Source organism: Rattus rattus, chromosome 9 (genome assembly GCF_011064425.1).
Source record: "Rattus rattus isolate New Zealand chromosome 9, Rrattus_CSIRO_v1, whole genome shotgun sequence".
NCBI classification, from domain to species: domain Eukaryota; kingdom Metazoa; phylum Chordata; class Mammalia; order Rodentia; family Muridae; genus Rattus; species Rattus rattus.
This window is the reverse complement of record NC_046162.1, coordinates 85,216,442-85,235,677: the sequence shown is the minus strand read 5'-3', so window position 1 is coordinate 85,235,677 and position 19,236 is coordinate 85,216,442. Positions and strand designations below refer to the sequence as shown.

Below are 19,236 nucleotides of genomic sequence, written 5' to 3'. Positions count from 1 at the left end.
CATTCCAGGGAAGAAATCTGTGGTTAGCCTGGGTGATGGGCAGGGGATGGACAGTTGTACACATTAGGGATGCTTTTCGGATGCCTCTATCTTAGCTTTGTTAATAACTGTGTTGACGTATTAGACTCATAAAAATGAATACATTCATTAAATCTAAATGATGCCTTAATAAAGCTCAGGAAATTAGGAATATATTTTGATATATAATAAGAATAACATAAATATTTGGAAAAATAAGGACACATATACTTAGATATCAGTATATTAAGTTTTCTAATTGATAACAGGTTATAACATTATGGTAATTATTTGGGGTTATGGGGAGGCTCTTGCTGTGGAGCTCATGCTGGTCTTGGTCATGTGCCGCAGCTGTCCTAGCCGAGGCCTGGGGTCAGTTTTGCCCAGGTCACGGTGCTCAACACTGAAACCTGAGGGGGAGAGCCAGAGGCTCTTCCATAATCCGAATTTCAGACTTCAACTTTTTTCCTCTAACTGCTGATGTTAGGTAAATTAAAGAAAAAATGATTAGACTTGTCCCTGTACAATGTCTGTGTGTAATACCGTCTTTATTTTGAACCTGTGCTGTTGTAGATATAGACAGCTCTAGGATGACGTCAGATCAGTCATCTCTGTTGTTTTCTTTACTTCAGTGTTTCTCACAGGATGTTTTGTAGTGTGCTTTATAAAGATTTACATTCTTGTCTTCCAAATCGGAAGAGTACATTGGCGGGTCTGATTACCCGTGTCTTTAAAAAGCCTAAGTAACAAGCTTCTGTGACTGCTGGAGAAATGGATGCCCCGGGCCTGGATGTTTTAGGGCAGGAACAGGGGCTTGTGTAGGACGTGGCTCTAGCCACAACATGGCAAACAACAACAACAGCAGCAAAAGCAAAGCCTGCCCCTGAGAGAGAGAAAAATAGAGAGACAGAGACAGACAAACAACTGGGGTGGTGGGAGAGAAGGGGGGATAGCGTGCTAGTTAAGAAATGAATGCTGTGTTCATGGGGTCTTTGAGCTTTGAGGCCACTGTTGGGATGAAACTGAGCTGGTTAAGGATTTCTATCAATATTGAGATTCTATTTCTTTGCTTTATTTTATATATTTTATAATTTTGACTATATCCCATTGCATGTTTGCAACTTTACAAGTATAGATCATAAAGAATACCTTGCAAAAATTAATGGTAAAATATAAGCCTGTATGAGCGCTAAAGTGTGATGTCCACAGAGGCTTCTGTCTGACCCTGTTTCTTCAGTGCTTATGACTCCTGGAAGAGAGTGTGAATAGCTGGTAATCTGTCTTGAATTCTCATGTATGTACATGATGAAGAACCGTTCAATTAGATAGGTGTTATAAATAGGATTTTGGAAAAAAAGACAAGTCATGTTTCCAAGATTTTATAGCCTGTGCTCACTGCTGGTTTGCTAGTCTTTAATTTCACTCTTTGGTCTAACCAGCTTCGCCAATTTGAAAGACTTAGGCTCTGAAGAAGCCACAACAGCCTTAGAGTTCGTTCCTCTGCAGCTCCCTCTGACTCTAGAGAACACCGCGTACCATCAGCAGCTTCAGTCCCCACCCTCCAGTACTGAAGCTCATCTATCAAACTTGATGCTGTGAGTGAGGGAGAGGAAGCTTCCAGATAAACACACAGCAGCGCCTAAATAGCTAATCACTCTGGGCTTCCGCTTCCAGGCCCTATAATTAGAAGCCCTTCTTTTCCTTGTATTCCCAGATGACGCAAATGCTTTTTGTGGCTTGGCACCTCGTTTGGGGCGTGGGTTTAGTTTATGGCCAGGCCAGCGTCTGGTTTAGTCTTCTGATGCTGCATAAATAGTTCTCAAGCCGCAGTCTACGCTGTATGACTTTTTCCTTTTATGTATATGTGCTTTAAAACTTGTTTTCTAGAAAAAGAAAAGAGCTTACTGTTTCCTTTTCAGCGTGTGTGTAAAAGAGGGAAATGTAAATTAAAAAAAAAAGCCCTCGATTCTCTAGAAATACACTGGCTGTTTCTTCCTTTTCTCTCTGACTTTTCAAGTGTTTACATTCTAAAAGTTTTGTGAAGCATGTAAACTCGTTTATGGACTAGAAAGGAAAATTTGTTAGGCTGACTGGCATCTGAGTTAGAATCCACATGCATATAGAGGTGCACATGGGAAGGACTTGCTCTACAGAGTCGTTTACATAGAAACAACGAGGCAGATCAGTAGTGAAAAGTGCTCACGTGTGATTGCCATTCACAGGTAGGACAGTAGTCACCTGCTTTGGTCACCCTTTCCTTGAAATGTTCATTCTGAGGAGAATGCTGACCTTGATGTTCACCTGTGGTGTTGTGAGTGTGCATTTGCTATAAATACAAGCTCCTGACCTTTTCCTTCCATTACAATGATGTTTCTGTTATGTGCCCCAAACCGATTTTTGTGAAAAGGTAGAGTCAGAAGATAGCAGCTGAATTGCGGTCATTCAGACTTAGTGTACTGAGCATAGAGCAGGAGGGAAAAGCAGGCCTTGAGTGCAAAGCACTGCTGGGACGGAGCACAGACACACATAGCTCCGCTCTGCATGAGACCGGCATGTGCGGGACCTCATTGCCATAGCTAGGTATGGTGGGAGAGAAGCTACGTGTGTAATAAGTAATTATTACCCCTTATTACATTAATATAATAATTGCTACTTTTCATCAATTAAAATACATATAGCCGGGAAAATGGTATCTGATGCATAGTGTATTACCTAGAGCAACATTTAGGGAAATCTCACCTTCAGATGGACTGAATCCTCCTGTGTTTGTGATCGACCTTACCGCTGTGCCACTCATTCATGACCTTTGTATGACAGCAAAACACTCTACACAAAAAGCAACAGATCCTGGAACCTAGGTGCATGCAGTGTACACTCGGGGACAGTCAATTTACAATACAAAGGGATCAGTCCTCAAAACCACAGCTTAAAGCAAAAAGCTAAATATTCTAAAGAAAAATGTCTCATTTCCCTGGAAGGAGAGATACCATGATTAATAAGGGGTCGGCACTTTGGGTCTGCCAACCCCTGCAATTTCAATTTATGGGAAATTCAACTGCATAATTTGTGGAAACTGTGTTCTCAGTCTTCTCTAGCCCATTTAAAAATAATTCTAAAGAGCCAGGCTGTGGTGGTGCATGCCTCTCCCCAGCATTCTTATGTTTATGCTTTGGAAATGAGGCAGAGGCAGGAGGAGCTCTGAGTTGGAAGCAGGCCTGGTCCACAGAGTGATTTCCAGGACAGCCAGGGCAACACAGAGAAGCCCTGTCTCAAACAATAATAGTAGTAATGGTGTGGTGGTGTAGTAAAGAATCCGAAATAGAAATAAACGTTCTTCTACCCAAAGCCAGGCATAGAAAAAGTAAGGAGACAAGCAGATAAATTAATCAATGTGAATGTAAATTCCACCCTATTAATTAATGTAGTACATGAGAATGTAGTAAATGAAATAATTAAAGTCATATTAGATTAACTCGAGATGCCAGTTGTCGGTAATCTGACAAAGCAGCATGCAGTAGCTTTTCCTGGACTCCCAGCCAGGAGGATCAGATTTCAGAATTCAGGTTAGCAATTAATACAGGGACTCCTATACACGATGGGAGAATATTCAGAAAAAAGATGCACATGGCTGCTTGAATTAGCCAGGCACAGAAGCACAAACGATAAGGAATCTCCCACACAGAATCTGGTTACCCGAGACTACCAGGAGGTCACCGTGTTGTGGACAGCTGTGTAACTGCATGGACAGAGCGAGACTGCATGTTCAGGAAGTATGTCGTCCCCATGAAGACATTATGAAAGGTCAAGGGTTTGACCTGATATAATTACACAGTATATACCTGTGTTTAACCATGCAATTTCTTAGTTCTACGTGGGGACAACTGCTTTGTTTATTAATGTGTTTTTCATGCTGGAGATTTAACCCAGAGACTTCTGTGTGCAAAGCAGGAACTTTGCAGACATGGATTAAATATCCAAACAGATAGTTGCACACATGTAAATCCTGTTTACTCGATAAAAGTCCTTTGTGACTTTTTCCTTTGGCTGTGGGAATTGGATAAATGTGTTATTTCTTGATTCACTGGCTTAAAACTTGAAAGTAGGACATTTTTGTAACCTTGGATTGGCCAAAGAACTCATGACCATGACACCTTTTCAAAGTCAAGAATATACTTTATAGAAAGTACTGTTGGCAGTTTCTGTAAATACCATGCAAGGGTAGAGATTAATTTATGTATGTACATTCATGTGTGTGTGTGTGTGTGTGTGTGTGTGTGTGTGTGTCTGTGTACATGTGTGTGTCTTTTGTTTATTTTAGGGACAGGATCTTTGCTTTTGTTTATGCTGGTCTTAAATTCCTGGATGCAAATGATCCCTCTGCCTCTGGTCTTGACTAGCTGGGAGTAGAGCTATATAATACCACCTTAACTCAGAAAAGGCTATTTTAATTGAGTAAGTGACATGAGTTTCTTAGTATGATTAGTATGTATTGAAACATATTTTCTTTCTTAAATTGTGTGTTGGTTGCACATGTGCATGTGTATCGGAGTCAGAGGCGGAGTTGGCTGCTCTCCTCTTTCTTTGAGGCATGGTCTCTCATTGCCTGGAGCTCACCACTTAGGTTAGACTGGCGAGTGAGTTCAGGGATCCTCCTATGCCATGTCTTCAGCACTGCGCCACCAGACTAGGCATTCTTATATAAATTCTGGGGTTTCAACTCATCCAGGTAAACACTATCACATCACCAGCCTGACGGTCTTCCCAGGCCTCACACATTTTCTGACAATTGCTGTGAGCTTTGTAGTTTCTGCATATAAAATTTCTCCCTGCCACTTGGAAAGGGCACCCACTCCCTCTGTTTAGTGCATCTACTCTGTTGGTATTGGTGTGCTGTTATAGAAAGATGGGCTTATTTTAATTAATTTATAACCAATATCCTTTCCCCCATTCAGAATACTTAAGAATATCATTGGTTGTTCTGTGCGTATCTTAGACACATACATAATCATTTTTATCCTTTGCTTTTTTATCTTCCAGGAATGCTTTTAGTCACAACGGATACTCTTGGCCATGACTTTCATGTCTTCCAAATCCTGACTCATCCTTGGTCATCCTCACAGTGTGCTGTCCATCACCTGTATACACTTCACAGGGGAGAGACCGAGGCCAAAGTAAGTGTGCGCTCTTCCCGGAGAGATTGATTTCTTGGTGTGGTATGGCATTTGAGGTAATTGGGGATGCATATCAGTTTGGAGATTAGTATTTAAGAGAAAACAGTATTCTCTGTAGTAGAATAAGTTCTAGTAAATTATGGAAAAATACTTTGTCTACCCAGTGAATACATAAGAAAAAAACCTACCTTACTATTATTGAGGGCCAGAAAAATGGTTCTTCAGTGGACCTAATTCAGATCCTAGAACCCACACCAAGCGGCTCACAACCTCCTGCAGCCACAGGAGATGAAGGGCGTCTGCACACATGTGACACACACAGTATTAAAATGGCGACATGTGAGTAGATCAGCTTGACCTTTTCTTTATCCTCTCCCTTTTTTATTCCAAATGAAACCCTGCTGCCGACTCATGTCTGCTTCTGAGGACCCTTTTGCTAGCAGTTTGTGTTTATTTACACTTTTGTATATAAATTGGCCAATATTGTAAATACATACATGTTTTAAGAAAATATTCTATCTTAACTTCAATGAAGGCATCATGTTTTCTTCTTCTTACCAGCATAAAATCTCATGGTGATTCATTCTCCTCAAGCTGGTGGCTCTGCGCATCCCAGACATCACCACACGATGCTACATTTTAGAGTTCATCATTGTTATCCTAGACAGTGGCAGTATCTGCATTCTCCCCGCCTGGGAGATGAGCGCAGAGGGACCCAGCTGAGGCTTCATGGTGCCCTTTGACACCAGCCTGTTGATGTGCATGGGAAAGGGGGTGGGAGGTGAGGATGCACAACTAGATGCTTTATTTTGTAATATGGCAAATGATTTAACTTTATGATACTTGTTGATTCCTGTATATTTTAGGCTTTTAATAAACCCAACATATTTTCTCTCAGGTTTTTTTTTTTTTAATTTGTGCCAGACCAGTAGTCAAACTCAGGACCTCTTACAATGCTCAGCAAGCACTCTACCCCTGAGCGTGGCCCAGCTCAGCTCTTCTGGCCAGCATGGCCCTGCAGCCCACTGTGAGCATGCGACCACAGCAAATGAGAGCATCTTGCATAGCCATAAGAAGCCTCTAAAGTACTGAGTAAAAACAGTTCTGCCCTGCCAAACCCCAGCTCAGTGTCACTTGCTGTTTTTCCAACAAGTGGCAGAGGATCTAATTCAGAAAAGTGAACTGTCATATTTTAAGTTTGGCTCTTTGAGGAATTTCTCATTATTTCTTGGCTATTGATGATTTCAGCACATTGAATGTCACAGCCTACTTCTCCTGTGGAGCTCCCTCAGTTGTGACCTGTGTTGGTTTCTCATTTTATTCTGAGGAAGACTGGCTTTTGAGATAGGTTCTCTGTATTCTCTAGGCTGGCTGGAAGCTCCCTTCCTCTTGCTTCTGTTTGGTTCTGTTCAGTTCTGCTAAATATTTGGGTAGCATACCAATATTTCATTTTATAGGCTTATATTTCTTCAATAGTTGCTTTAGCATTCAGAGTGGTCCAGATTTAGAAAGTGGGTAATTATGACATGGCCTTGAATATATCTCAAATTTGCCTTGACGTATCTGTCATGTCTTGAGCATTCTGTGCTGTGGAACTGACTTCTTTGTGTCCAGCTTCATGCTTGGCTTTGTGCAGTGGTGCAGTGTGAGACATGCGTCTTTTTTTTTTTTTGTTTCCCATTTCTTTTTTTCGGAGCTGGGGACCGAACCCAGGGCCTTGCGCTTGCTAGAGACTCGCGTCTTAATAACAATCTTATAAGTCTTAGGGCAGTGCTCCACCTTGATATTTGGCATTGCCAACCATTTGTTCATTTATTAGGTAGGCAAATGAAATAGAAATTATTAACAATGATTTTGCCCAGGGTGTACCCTGTAATTTGGAATTTCTAAAAACCAAACATAAAGATATAAGGACCTAAGTCAGTAACCATAAAATTAATCATTATAAAGTCCTACTGAAAATTATTTTGAACTGATAAAATTTAATACCGATCATGAAATCTGTCTGGCACATGATTTATCTGCCCATCTTTTAGTACTTGAAAAATCATAGTATTCTGAATTCTTCCAAGAACTCCAAGGGCACTTTAATCAGGCAAGGGAATAAAAAAAGTATATGGATCTAATTACGTTGAATTAAGTTGTTTTGTGGTCTTTGACTGGGGATATCCTCTGCATCTGACAGTAATTTTCCTTTTGAAGCACATATGCTCTGAGGAGAATGCCCTTGTTCCAGCAGCAGCGTGAGTCTCACTGATACCTCGTCAGTAGGCTCCGGTGTGGCTTACTCCAGCCCAGCACACACATCCATACCTCGTTCATAGACTGTCATATCTTACTCAAGCCCACTGTTGCTATTGCTATTGATAAATAGCAATTTTACTTTTGAAACATGCAAATATTAATGTTTTCATGTTAAAGCAGTTTTACAAAGTAGTATGATTAATACCTTTTTAGTTCTGAATTTGAAATGAACTTAATTATATTATTTAAAACTATTTGTTTTTGAGATAAAATTTAATTTTTACTATCTATATGTTCCAAACACTTTTGTGTTATGCCATGCAGAAATGCCACTTTCCTGTGGTTTTCGAATTCATGGTAAGCCTGTGATTTACTGGTTATGTCTCCATTTTATTAAGATATTGTTCACAGACTATTGAAGTGTGCAGTTCCCAGGCTTCTTGGTATATTATCAGCAGTCTAGACTGTCAGCAACTGTGCGTGGTTTCTGTCTCTTTCTCCTCTTCCTGTGCCTCCAGCTTCCCTGTGGACTTTGCTGAGATTGCTTTCCTTAAACTTCAGGTTAATTATCTAGAAGAGATGGAGTCTGTACGTGTTTCACTGTGGCTCACTGAGGGCAGGCAAGGGGAACCCCTGTTGGGTTTGCTGTCTCCCTGTGTTAATGAGATTCTGCTCTCGGAGACCAAGGCCACAGTTTCTGAGGACAGAGAACTGGGAAGAGGGAGGATGCCAGCGATATGCCCGCAGACATCTGAAAATGTGAAAGGCACATCTGTTGTCAGGAGATGGGAAAGTAACGCTGTATGCAAGGATGACGTGATTGGCTGGGCGGGGGATACAAATGTCTCTTTTAAAACATGACACATAGTATTTTTAAAACATTAAAAGGTAAAAGTGCATAAAGACCAAGTCTAATGTATACGCCTAAAATCCCAGTGACTTAGGAGGGCAAAACAGAAAGACCCTGCCTCAGAAAATCCTGGGGTGGAGGGTAGCAATTACAGCATTTGCCTAGCATGGGCAAAACCCTGAGTTCACTCACTTATGCATGGACTCTCTCTCTGTCTTTGTCTTTCTCTCTGTCTCACTCTCTCTGTGTGTCTGTCTCTCTCTGTTTTTGTCTCTGTGTGTGTGTGTGTGTTTTTCTCTCTCTCCATCCTAACAATTAGTTGATAATTTAAATAGATCTCAGTGTCTATAATAATACCTTATATCCATACTGAGACCACTAGAAAGCCCTGCTGAGAATAATTAAAGGCCTGACTATGATAAACATTACAGCTTTACAATGTCAGTTTCCTCTGAGTTTGTTTGTAAAAAAAATCTCAGTAAGATTTTTTTTCCCTGTAGTTTATTCCTTATCGAAAGACTTTTTGAATTTACATAAATCCAGCATCAGTGTGTATGCTGCATGTCTAAAGTCCCAGTGCTCAGAAGTGTTAGGCAGAGGAAAACGGCAAGTCAAAGGCCACCCTAGTCTTCATATTGAGTTCTGGGCCCACCAGCGGTACATAGTGAGGCCCTGCCTCTGTACAAATCAAAAATGCACCAAATAAATGCAAGACAATTGGGAGGGATTTGGGAGCATTGTGACATATATGCCATTTGATTGTCACCTTACTCAAAGGAACGATGGACAAGTGTGAAACCAATAACCACAGAGCTTTTATAAGAAAACTGAAGAAACTAATGTCCCTCAGGTTCGGCACAGATTTTTAAAAACGTGACACTAATAGTAAAGTCCATTAAAGTATGCAATTTATAAACTTTGTCTTATTAAAGTGAAACACTTGCCCTCTGAAAGAAGCCATTAGGAGGGGAAAGACACGCGCTGCCTTGCATCTGTGATTCCGTTTAAGAGCCATCAGCTAGTTTAGTTGGCAGAGCTTGCCTAGTGTGTCAGCTGCTTTTCTCATAGATGTGACAAAATACTGACAAAAGAAACTCAAGGAAGGGAGGCTTCATCTTTGTCTGCAGGTCTGGAGGACACACTCCATGTTGATAGAGAGAGCTCCCGTGTCCATAGAGAGCAGTGAATAGCGAATGCCTGTACTTGGCTTAAATATTTATTTATTCAGTCTGTATGTGTGTGTCTCTGTGTGTATGTATGTGTGCATGTGTGTGTTCTTGTGGAAATCAGAGTGAGTTCTTTCCTTCCATCTGCATTTCTCCATTAGGGTTGGTGGAAAGTGCCTTTGACCAGCCCCCACTTTGGCTCTTTTTCCTTCAGTCCTGGACCTCAGACTTTGGACCCATGTGTGGATGACCACAAACTCGTCCTGATCCTCACACCCTCACCTGTGTGTGCTGAGATATGAGATGTATGTTACCATGATCATACCTTGCATAGAAGTGCAAAAACTGGAGATATGGTCGAGGTGCCATTCCTTTCCGTTCTCTCCAGTTCTCCCTGTGGGATCACTGTGTCTTCCCAGTCTGTGTTGCCTTCCCTTGATAATTTTGTGTGTGGATCCATTGTGCTGATCTGATTCTGTACATCTCTGCTTCTCTCTGCCTTTGGACTCACCCATTTTGTTAACCAATAGCATTTGTAGACAAGATTAAATGAACTGGTGTGCTTGGCCCAGTTTCACTGTCTTTCTGTGATTCACACAGAGACAATTTCCTCTATTGATTCCCCAGTGCTAATTGCTGCTTACCTCAGTCTTCCTGAGTTACTGAGGTTAGACAGCTCTACTGGCCTTGGGGACACCACCATGTCTGTCTTAGTCAGCCCTCAGTGAGCTTTGAAAGGGGCTCGTGGGTCAAGTGGCTACTGAACAGTGGCTGAGGAGAGATAGCGCAGGAGCCTGGACCTTCATCACCCACTCCCCTTTGAGCCTTTGAGCCTACTTACGTCTTGGACCTCTTCCATTTTCACACTTACCTGTCCCAATGTGGAACCAGCACACCCTGCCTCCCATGAGTCAGTTCTTCAGTTCTGGTTAGAATTTAGCAGCTCCTTAAAAGCTAACCTCGTGGAGGAGGGAGGAGGAGGAGGAGGAGGAGGAGGAGGAGGAGGAGGAGGAGGAGGAGGAGGAGGAGGAGGAGGAGGAGGAGGAGGAGGAGGAGGAGGAGGAGGAGGAGGAGGAGGAGGAGGAGGAGGAGGAGGAGGAGGAGGAGGAGGAGGAGGAGGAGGAGGAGGAAGAAAAGCAAGTGTACTTAGCCTCTCCCTCGGGCAGGTGGCGATGTTGCGCTGAGATAGTGCCTCATCTATCTAAGGTTTCAGTAGCCTTAATCTCACGCAGAGTTCCTTATGGAACTATCTGTTGGTCTTGCTGACAGCACAGAAAGAACTGGAAGGCTGGTAGGTGGTCAGTTGTGAACCTGTAGGAGGTGAGTATTTCTGAAACAAGCATTTAAACCAGTTCAGACTTCCTCAGTGGTGTATGGCTGCTTGATTTGAACTATGTGTCCCACCCTTCTACCTACACATTCCTGTGTGTGTCCCTTATGGAAACACAGCATATTTGGTGTGAGCATTAGCCTTTACACCAGTGACAACTGTAATGTGGTGTTGCTGTCCACTCTCTGGTCTTTGGTCTCAGAGCCACAGCTCCACGACGCTGTGGTGGGTTCTAGGGAACATCTATGGAGAGCAGGATGTGCCTTCTTCCTATAAGCAAGATTATACAAAGCCATGTTTCAACCTCAATCTCTGGCATTTCTGTGTGGCCTTCATGTCTACCGTGGATGGATAGTCAGGCACAGGAACCATGTCTATGGCAACACATTCTGTTTTTACATTGAAATGATTATAGTTTTACAAGCACTTGTACAGAAAACACCAGAAGATTCATAAATCTTCTAATGTGCTCTGATAATGTTCACAACTTGAGAGAAAAATGCTTCACAATATTATTCTAAATTTGATTGATTCTACCATTCTCTTTTAGATAAACCAGATTTGCATGGAGTCTTTTGTTCTGATGTGTGTATATTCAATTTTGTAGCATTTTTTGTATGTGTAGGTTGTGTCTGTACCACCAATTTTAAAATGCTTAACTGATCCCTCTTTGTAGCCAGTTTATCTCTTGTCCTACCTTGCACAGTTTGTGGGAATGCTCTCCTCCTAAAGGTGTTTTGGGGTCTTTTGTTCAGTTTGTTGATGTGTTTGAGACAGAGCCTTCTGTAGCCCAGGCTATCTCTGAAATCTTATCTTGTCTCCACCTCACAAATGCTGAGATTATATGTTTCATGACACCACGCTTGGCTTGTTATAACTTCTTTTTAAAAAAGACAACGTCTCACTGTGCAGTTCTTGTTGTCCTTGGACTCAGTGGCAGATCAGGAATTCACAGTAATTCTCTTGTTATAACTTTTATGAAGTTTTAGTTACTGTTGCATTTATTGACTGACTGACAGAGAGAAAAGAGAGAGAGAGAGAGAGAGAGAGAGAGAGAGAGAGAGAGAGAGAGAGAGAGAGAGGAAGAAAGAGGGGGAGGAGGAGGAGAAGGAGGAGAGGGAGAGGGAGAGACTTCTAGAGAAGATGCGTGTGGTGTGCCCGGCGTATTCATCTCCCCAGGCCTTGGCTTTGGTTTTGATGAGATTCCTTACCTTTTTCTCCAGCGAGTGTGAAGCAAGTGGTTTGCAGTTTCCTTCTCCAGTAACCCTGTCTCTTTTCTTCTTCTGATGTTAACTCAGAGCAGAACTTAGTTTGATGTGCATAGATTGTGAGAAAGATGAAGAATGGTTGCCTGACCTTAGACCTGAAGGTTAGACCTGTATACTTTACACAGGGGTTAGTTGCCTCGGAAAAATCATTGCGGGGACTCTTCTTTGTCTCAAACAGAAGGTTATACGCTCTGAGCTCCTTTGCTGTGCCTGACAGGTTATAAGTTTTGAGGACCTGCTGTGTTTTTCTGTTAGTTCCTTTAGATAGAGATGTTCAGGGTATGGCTTGCTAGGTGCCTGCTGGATATGTGGTTCTCAGTCCTACACTGTCCTTTAGTTGTGAGTGTCCTTCTCTTGCATTTTCCAGTCTGCTAGAATTTTTCTTTTCTTTTTTCAGTTTTGAATAGTTCCTGACTTGTTTGGTTTTATCTGTTTTCCATACTATTGGTTTTCGCTCTCATCCTGGCCACTCTCCTATTGAATTTTTTCTTTCTTCTGATTCCTTGGGTGTGTGAGCTTTCTTGAGTCCTTCCTAGGTAACAGTCCCTGGCTGTGACTCCCACACTGCACTGGGGCTGTGCCGTATGTTCTGATTCATCTTCATTTGCCCCCATGTTTCTGTCAGTCTGTGAGGCTTTTCCTTTGATCTGCGGGTGACTTAATAATGTGTTGTTTAATGACCATGCTAGTCCCCCCATTCCTTTATATTTCTGTTAATTTGTGGTTAGATTATTGTCAGAAAACATGGAGCATTTCATGTCTTTGATGAAGAAAATTTTAATAGTTGTACTAAAGAAAATTTAAAGTCACACTTTTTATAGTGTTTTTTTTTTTCAAATAAATTAATGTCAAATATTTTACATGCTTCGGGGCTAAGCTCATATTTCCAACTTAGAAATGTGAGAGTTGAGCTCCTGGTCTGTACTGTGTTGAAATTGTCTTTTCCTTCTTTCCTACTGTTTATCTGATACCCTTCCCCAAGCCTTCCCAGGATCGGTTTCCACTCTCTCACTAAATACTGGGACAGAAAAATTAGCCAACAAAGTGTGTTCCTTATTTGAAGATTTGATAAAAGTCCTCAAGACCAAACAGAATTAACATTTCTGTTTATTTTGAAATCTTTATTATGAATTAAAAATAATCCAAGCCTGCCACTTAGCACAGAGAGTTCATTCCTTGGGGTGGTGGGGTGGTTGAATTTTGAGACTTTTGTATTCCAATGTGTCTGTTACATGACATAATGAGAGCTCACCACCGGGCCCCTGCACATGGCCAGGCACTACGCCACATGCTGCCTATAAGCTTGCCGGCCGCCATTGTCGGCACGGGTTAACTACTCTCCATATCTTAGAGCTGTGTGGTAGCTTGTCAGGTATCCACTTCTGTGGTTAAAATCTAGTTCTTTGTTATGTCTCGGCAGGGCAGGAAAGGTCTTACTCTGTCACCTCCCCTTTCTGCTTCAAGACATGTCCTTTCATACCAAATTTTTACATGAAAAAAAATCTATGAAACACCCCATGATCTTTCTATCCTCTATTGAGCAAATAAAGTGAGGAGGAAACAAATGCAAACATTAAGGAAAAGATTTGTGTAGAGCACCCCATTAGCTCACATCCCAATGTCCCCTTCAACCTGCTTCTGTTTCCATTAAATTGGTTATAACTTGGCATGTATACAGCCTTATGGGAGATAGGTGTTTTTTCTTGATTCCAAAGGATTAAAAAAAAAAAAAAAAAAAAAGCTCAAGTATGTGGTCGGGACTCTGCAGAATTTGTATGCCAGGTCTCACACCAAATCTCCACTCTCTACATTCCTGTGTTTCCTAAATAAATGTCGTGTCCTCTGATGATTTAGACTCAAGCTCTTTAGTATTGAGTAACTTTTCTTGTTGTCTGTGTGTGTGTGTGTGTGTGTGTGTGTGTGTGTGTGTGTGTCTGTGTGTCTGTCTGTCTGTCTGTCTGTCTGCCTGCCTGCCTGCCTGCCTGCCTGCCTGCCTGCCTGTCTGTTCTTTGAGACAGGTCTCTCTGTGTAGCCTTGCCTGTCCTGAAACTGACTACGTAGAAAAGGTAGCCTCAGACTCGGGTCCTCCCAAGATGCACCTGCCTCTCCAACCCATGCTGGCTTACAGACATGTCCCACTGCACCCTGGTCATTGATCTATTTATTTTAAAGTTGTCCTTTTCAGGTTCATCTAAGAGTTTAGGCATTTTGATCCTTAGGATTCTTATCCAAGCATTCTCTTCTCCTACCTCACTCCTTCTCTTATGGGGTTGCCAGTTCAGCTATCAGCCGTACTGTGCTGTTTACAATGAGCAGGGAACAGAGGCAATAGATTTTTTAAAAAACTGTGCTGTTCTCATCATAATGATGAGAACTTCCTCAAGTGTTCCTCTTCTTAGCCGCTTTTCTTCTGACTCAGCCTCTACCATGCTCTGGTGATATGTGCGTGCTATCCCACCCCCGACTCAGTCTTATCATCCCAAACTCTAGTGCTATTAATATCTGTTATCAGAAAAGCTCAGACTTTACCAGAATTCTGCAGCCCTGTATGATAATTGACTCCCAGATCACAGCACACACACTTTGAGGGAAGGAGATGCTGGCCTAACTTGATGCTTGTTCTAACTCATTCACATGTTACTAAGCGTGTGCCACAGTTGGCGAGGCAGTGAGGGGGTCTTTCTTTAAGCCAAGACCTGTCTGAAAATTAGGGAAAGAGGGCATAAACATTTTTTTTTGGGTAACTGGTTATTTTATTGGATTACTTTTAGAGTCTTATGTTTTAGGTGGTACATAGTTATACATCATGCATTAAGAATTACTTGTACTTCTAGATAGTAAGTCATCTCTGGGTGTTGGATGTAAGTGTGTCTCTATGTAATGTTCTGTGGCAATCATATATTATCACCAACAATAGTTACTTTTCTCATTGCTATGATGAAACACCTGACAAGAAGCAACTCAGAGACGATTTGTTTGCCTGACAGATGAGGGTGGGTGGAGACCATGGTGGGAAAGTCAAGGGAGCAGGAATGGGAGGTGACTGGTCACAGTGCGATCTCAGAGCAATCAGAGATGTGAGTACAGGTGCTTCACCCCTCTTCTCCTATTGATAAGTCTGGACCCCAGACTCGTGCTACCCATATTCCCTATAGGTCTCCCTCCCTCAGTTAAACATCTCTGGAAATGCCCCCTAGACACAGCCTGTGGCCTATCCCATCATTTAGAGTCGGGATTCACCATCCCTCACCTTCACTACAGAGCATTTATTGCTGTTGAATTTCCAGATGAGCCTCTTGTTCTAACTCACTGCAGGTTTTCCTGTCAAAGCTTTCTATGAATTAAGTTGTGTGTGTGTGTGTGTGTGTGTGTGTGTGTGTGTGTGTGTGTGTGCGCACGCGCTGTGGTGAATCTTCTCAACTCAGCCACCTCTAGTCCTGACTCTTTAGTGTAGAGTTCTGAGGCCTTTTCTACTTCAGTTCTTCAGTGATCACAGTGAAGGTGGTATAACAGCCCAAAACTGTCTGCTATTAGCCATGTCTTACTGTTTACTCCGTGTTTCTGCAAGCACTTACATAATACATCTATAGAGGGAAACGTTGCTGTCTGGCCTGTTACAGGCAGAGCTGCTAAGGTCAAGCTTGTTGACCTTAGATGTAAGGAACTTGTGCTCATGGAAACATCCTTTCTCTGCTGCAGTCTGAGGCATTTGGGGTTTGCTTTTGTAGTTCTGGGCTTGTGGTGTTGTTTTGAGCTAGGGTCTCACTCTAAAGGGCAAACCCCACCAGCCGCAGTGTCTTCCCAGTATTGGAGTCCTTGGCTTATACCACCATGCCTAATTCTGAGTAGCACTTAGGAGTGTGGTGCCGAGAGCACAGTTTATCTCTGGATATACAATGCTGCTTAGTCCCTGGGTTAGAACGGTGCACAGTGGCTCTGTTAGTTATCGAAATGTTGTTTCCTGAATCACCACAGACTCATAACCTGTCTTCAGTGATGGAGCCAGAATGATCACTGTGAAAACAGGGGTCTCTAAGGAATCCTTTAGTTTTTAAATACATTTGTTGGATTTAAAAAGTTCCACTTTGAATTAATTAGTCTTGCTGTGTAGTTCTATGTGACCTTGAGACCACAGCAGTCATCCTGCCTCAGTTCTAGAATAACACACACCCCCAACTGTGTTGATGTGTCTTATATTGATACACAAGACGTCTCAGGTCTGATCTTTTGTTTTATTTGTTGAGACAAGGTTTCATGTCTCCCGACAACCATACCCACAAATCCTCCTCTCTCTTCATTCCTGGTGAATTGTGTGATAAGCCATTAGTAGTTAAGCAAGTGATTGAATCAGTAACATTGACTGCATTATCTACTCTGCTGTACTTAGTAGAAAACCTCTTAGGAGAGTGAGCCATGTGAGGGTGGCGTCTTTACTCCTGTGTGTAAACTGAAGTAGATTCCAGAGGTCTTTCTTCCCCCCTTATCATTTGAGACAAGGGGCCCCCCTGGGCTGGAGCTCACTGATTCGGTAGACCAGCTTACCAGCAATCTCCTGGGATCCACCCAGGCCCCTCCTCTGCACAGTGGCACTTTTGGTTACAGCCATACATGGCCATACCTGATTTTATTTTAGCGGTTCTGGGGCTCTGAACCTAGGCTCTCATATTTTTGTGGTAGGCCTTTACTCAGAGCCACCTCCTCCTTGAACACACGGTATCTATTTCACAAAGCTCTCTGGTCAGTTGCAGGAGGCCATCAAGGTCCTGATTTCCGCCTCTCACTTTAAACAGCAGGGAGTGGAGCCCTTCCTTCCAGGTTTTATCTGATCCCCACACAGGGGCTGGGGACCTATAAAATATTTTATACATTTGTCATCTATTTTTACACAAATTAGCTAAGGAGGCAACCTTTCTGATTGTATTTCCATTTATGCTTGTCCTCAGGTACACCCAAGTAACTACAGCTGTTTTTGTCTCTTTCCTCCTTCCTAGGTTCAGGACATCTGTTTCAGCCATGATTGTCGTTGGGTGGTGGTCAGTACCCTCCGGGGTACTTCCCACGTTTTCCCCATCAACCCTTATGGTGGCCAGCCTTGTGTCCGCACACACATGTCACCGCGAGTAGTGAATCGCATGAGCCGTTTCCAGAAAAGTGCTGGGCTGGAAGAGATTGAACAAGAGCTGACATCTAAGCAAGGCGGCCGCTGTAGTCCTGTCCCAGGCCTGTCCAGCAGCCCTTCCGGCTCCCCGCTGCATGGTAAACACGCTCTCCTCTCATGCTACTTCCCAGTAGCCTCTTGCTCTATCACATGGAATCGGATGCAGATTTTCTGTTTATGCCGAGCATAGTTAAGAAATTCATATTCATTAAATCAATTAATAAGTATGAATCACAACGATCACAGTGATCTTTTTCTTGCTATTTTAACTGCTTTGCTTTTTCAGTATGTAAGGGATATTTTGTTTGAGATTGAGTCTGTTTTCATAACATTTGAAGTATGTATTCCAGAACATTCTTAGTGTACTGGCATGGTACGGCTGTTCAGTAAGAAATATTTGTTGTTCCAGTAGACTTGTCATTGACTGTGTACTTGTACTTCCTGTTTAAGTAGAGTTCTCTGGGATTCTTCCCATATGTTATATAGCAGGGCAAATCTCAGACCCCAATGCCTTCTTCCTGAGCAGTAAATGAAACATCACCAAAATCATTCCTTGTCCACTTCTTCATAATACTAAACCACCGTTCTGCCTTTTATGATATTCACTTGCATTTGTAAAATTTGATGTAAATGGACTTTATGTTGTTGATGTGTTTTGTTTCTGTAATTTCATTTTATAAGTTCAGTTCATGTTGGAAGATGGTTGCTCTTCAAACTGTAGCCTTGGTTCTCTTTGAATTGTGCTTTCCACCTTAGACTGTATGTACTGAGCTGTTCTGAGAGTTGTTTTATGTGGCTGACAGTTAACTCAGTTGGTTTTGAAGTGTTTGAGGCTAACCTTTTTGAAAGGTTCTACTTCACCTGCTCACTCATTTCTTTGTGCAGACATGCTGCTGGTGGCTGTCGGTTATTGTGCCTGACATTACTAACATACACTCATGTGGTTTCTGGTTTGGAAATTATTAATTAGGATGATGCAATGAGCATTTTCTAATGTTTCTTGTTAAAAATGTATATTCATTTTGGATTGGAAATTCTCAGCCATTCCATATGTGGAACTTTTCTGGTGTTTTTCTTCTTTTGTTTCATGTTTATAAGGTTTCACAAATATAGCCCACAGTAGCCTTAGCCCTCTGGAGAGCTGTATTATAGATGTCCTCCAGTGTACCCAGACAAGTGGATCTTCACCAGATGGTTGACCCCAGAGTGGCTGTGCCACACATCACATTCCTTCAGGAAGACTTAACATGTTGATACTTATTTTCTGGAGAGTTGCATGGACTCCGATTAAGACTGAGATATTTTTACATGGAGTAATTATGGTGACCACAGTAGAGACTCCTGTAAAATAAAACATCATTTAAACAGGAACTCATTCTGTCAGCCCCACCCCCATCTCTGGAACATCTCCCTCTGCAGCAGGGAGTCACTTAGGCTTCAAGCAGTTTCTTACCATTTATTCTTCACCTCTGATGCCCTTCCCTCTCTTTCTGTGCCTTATAGCTGGTCAGTGGCCCTTACATGCACTTTTTCTCCTGGCAACACTTCGAGACGTCTTCTTGTAGCCCACCTTACACTTTTTGGAGGAACAGACCTCAACCAGAGCAGTGGTTGTTTCTCTTCATGTTCTCCTTGTGTCTTCCATGTCAAAACAAAATGGGCATTGTTGTTGGTTAGTTCTAAAAATGATGTATTTACAGTTTGTGTGGGTAAACAGTCTGATGCTGGTTGAAAACAATGTAAACCTCGGAGCAGGGAGGGATTCATCTTGAAAATGAATCATGTCTTGGCTGCATTGCGCTGTTTGTCTGCGCTCTTTTTAGCAAAGTAAAGGAAACTGTTAAATAACAATTGATATAGGGTATTTCCTTTTAGTTTTTTGGAGCCAATCCAGTTTAGGTTAGGATTATGTTATCTTTTTTTTAATTTCCAAAGGATGTTTATTTACTTGAAGTATATTCTTATAAATCTCTCTTTTCCTATCTCATTGCCTGGTCTTTAGAATAGAGGAAGTATTCATATGTTGAGATT

The 19,236-nt window shown here is 42.1% G+C and overlaps 1 protein-coding gene across 9 annotated transcripts in view; it reads left to right on the top strand.

Moving 5' to 3' along the window:
- The window catches only part of Bcas3 (BCAS3 microtubule associated cell migration factor), a 451,135-nt gene that overhangs the window by 133,760 nt on the left and 298,139 nt on the right, over positions 1 to 19,236 (top strand). For all 9 annotated transcript variants that reach the window (XM_032912992.1, XM_032912993.1, XM_032912987.1 and 6 more), the window contains exons 14-15: positions 5,056 to 5,189; positions 17,039 to 17,303. In XM_032912992.1, coding sequence (XP_032768883.1) covers positions 5,056 to 5,189; positions 17,039 to 17,303 — 399 coding nt within the window. The remainder of the gene's footprint in view (positions 1 to 5,055; positions 5,190 to 17,038; positions 17,304 to 19,236) is intronic.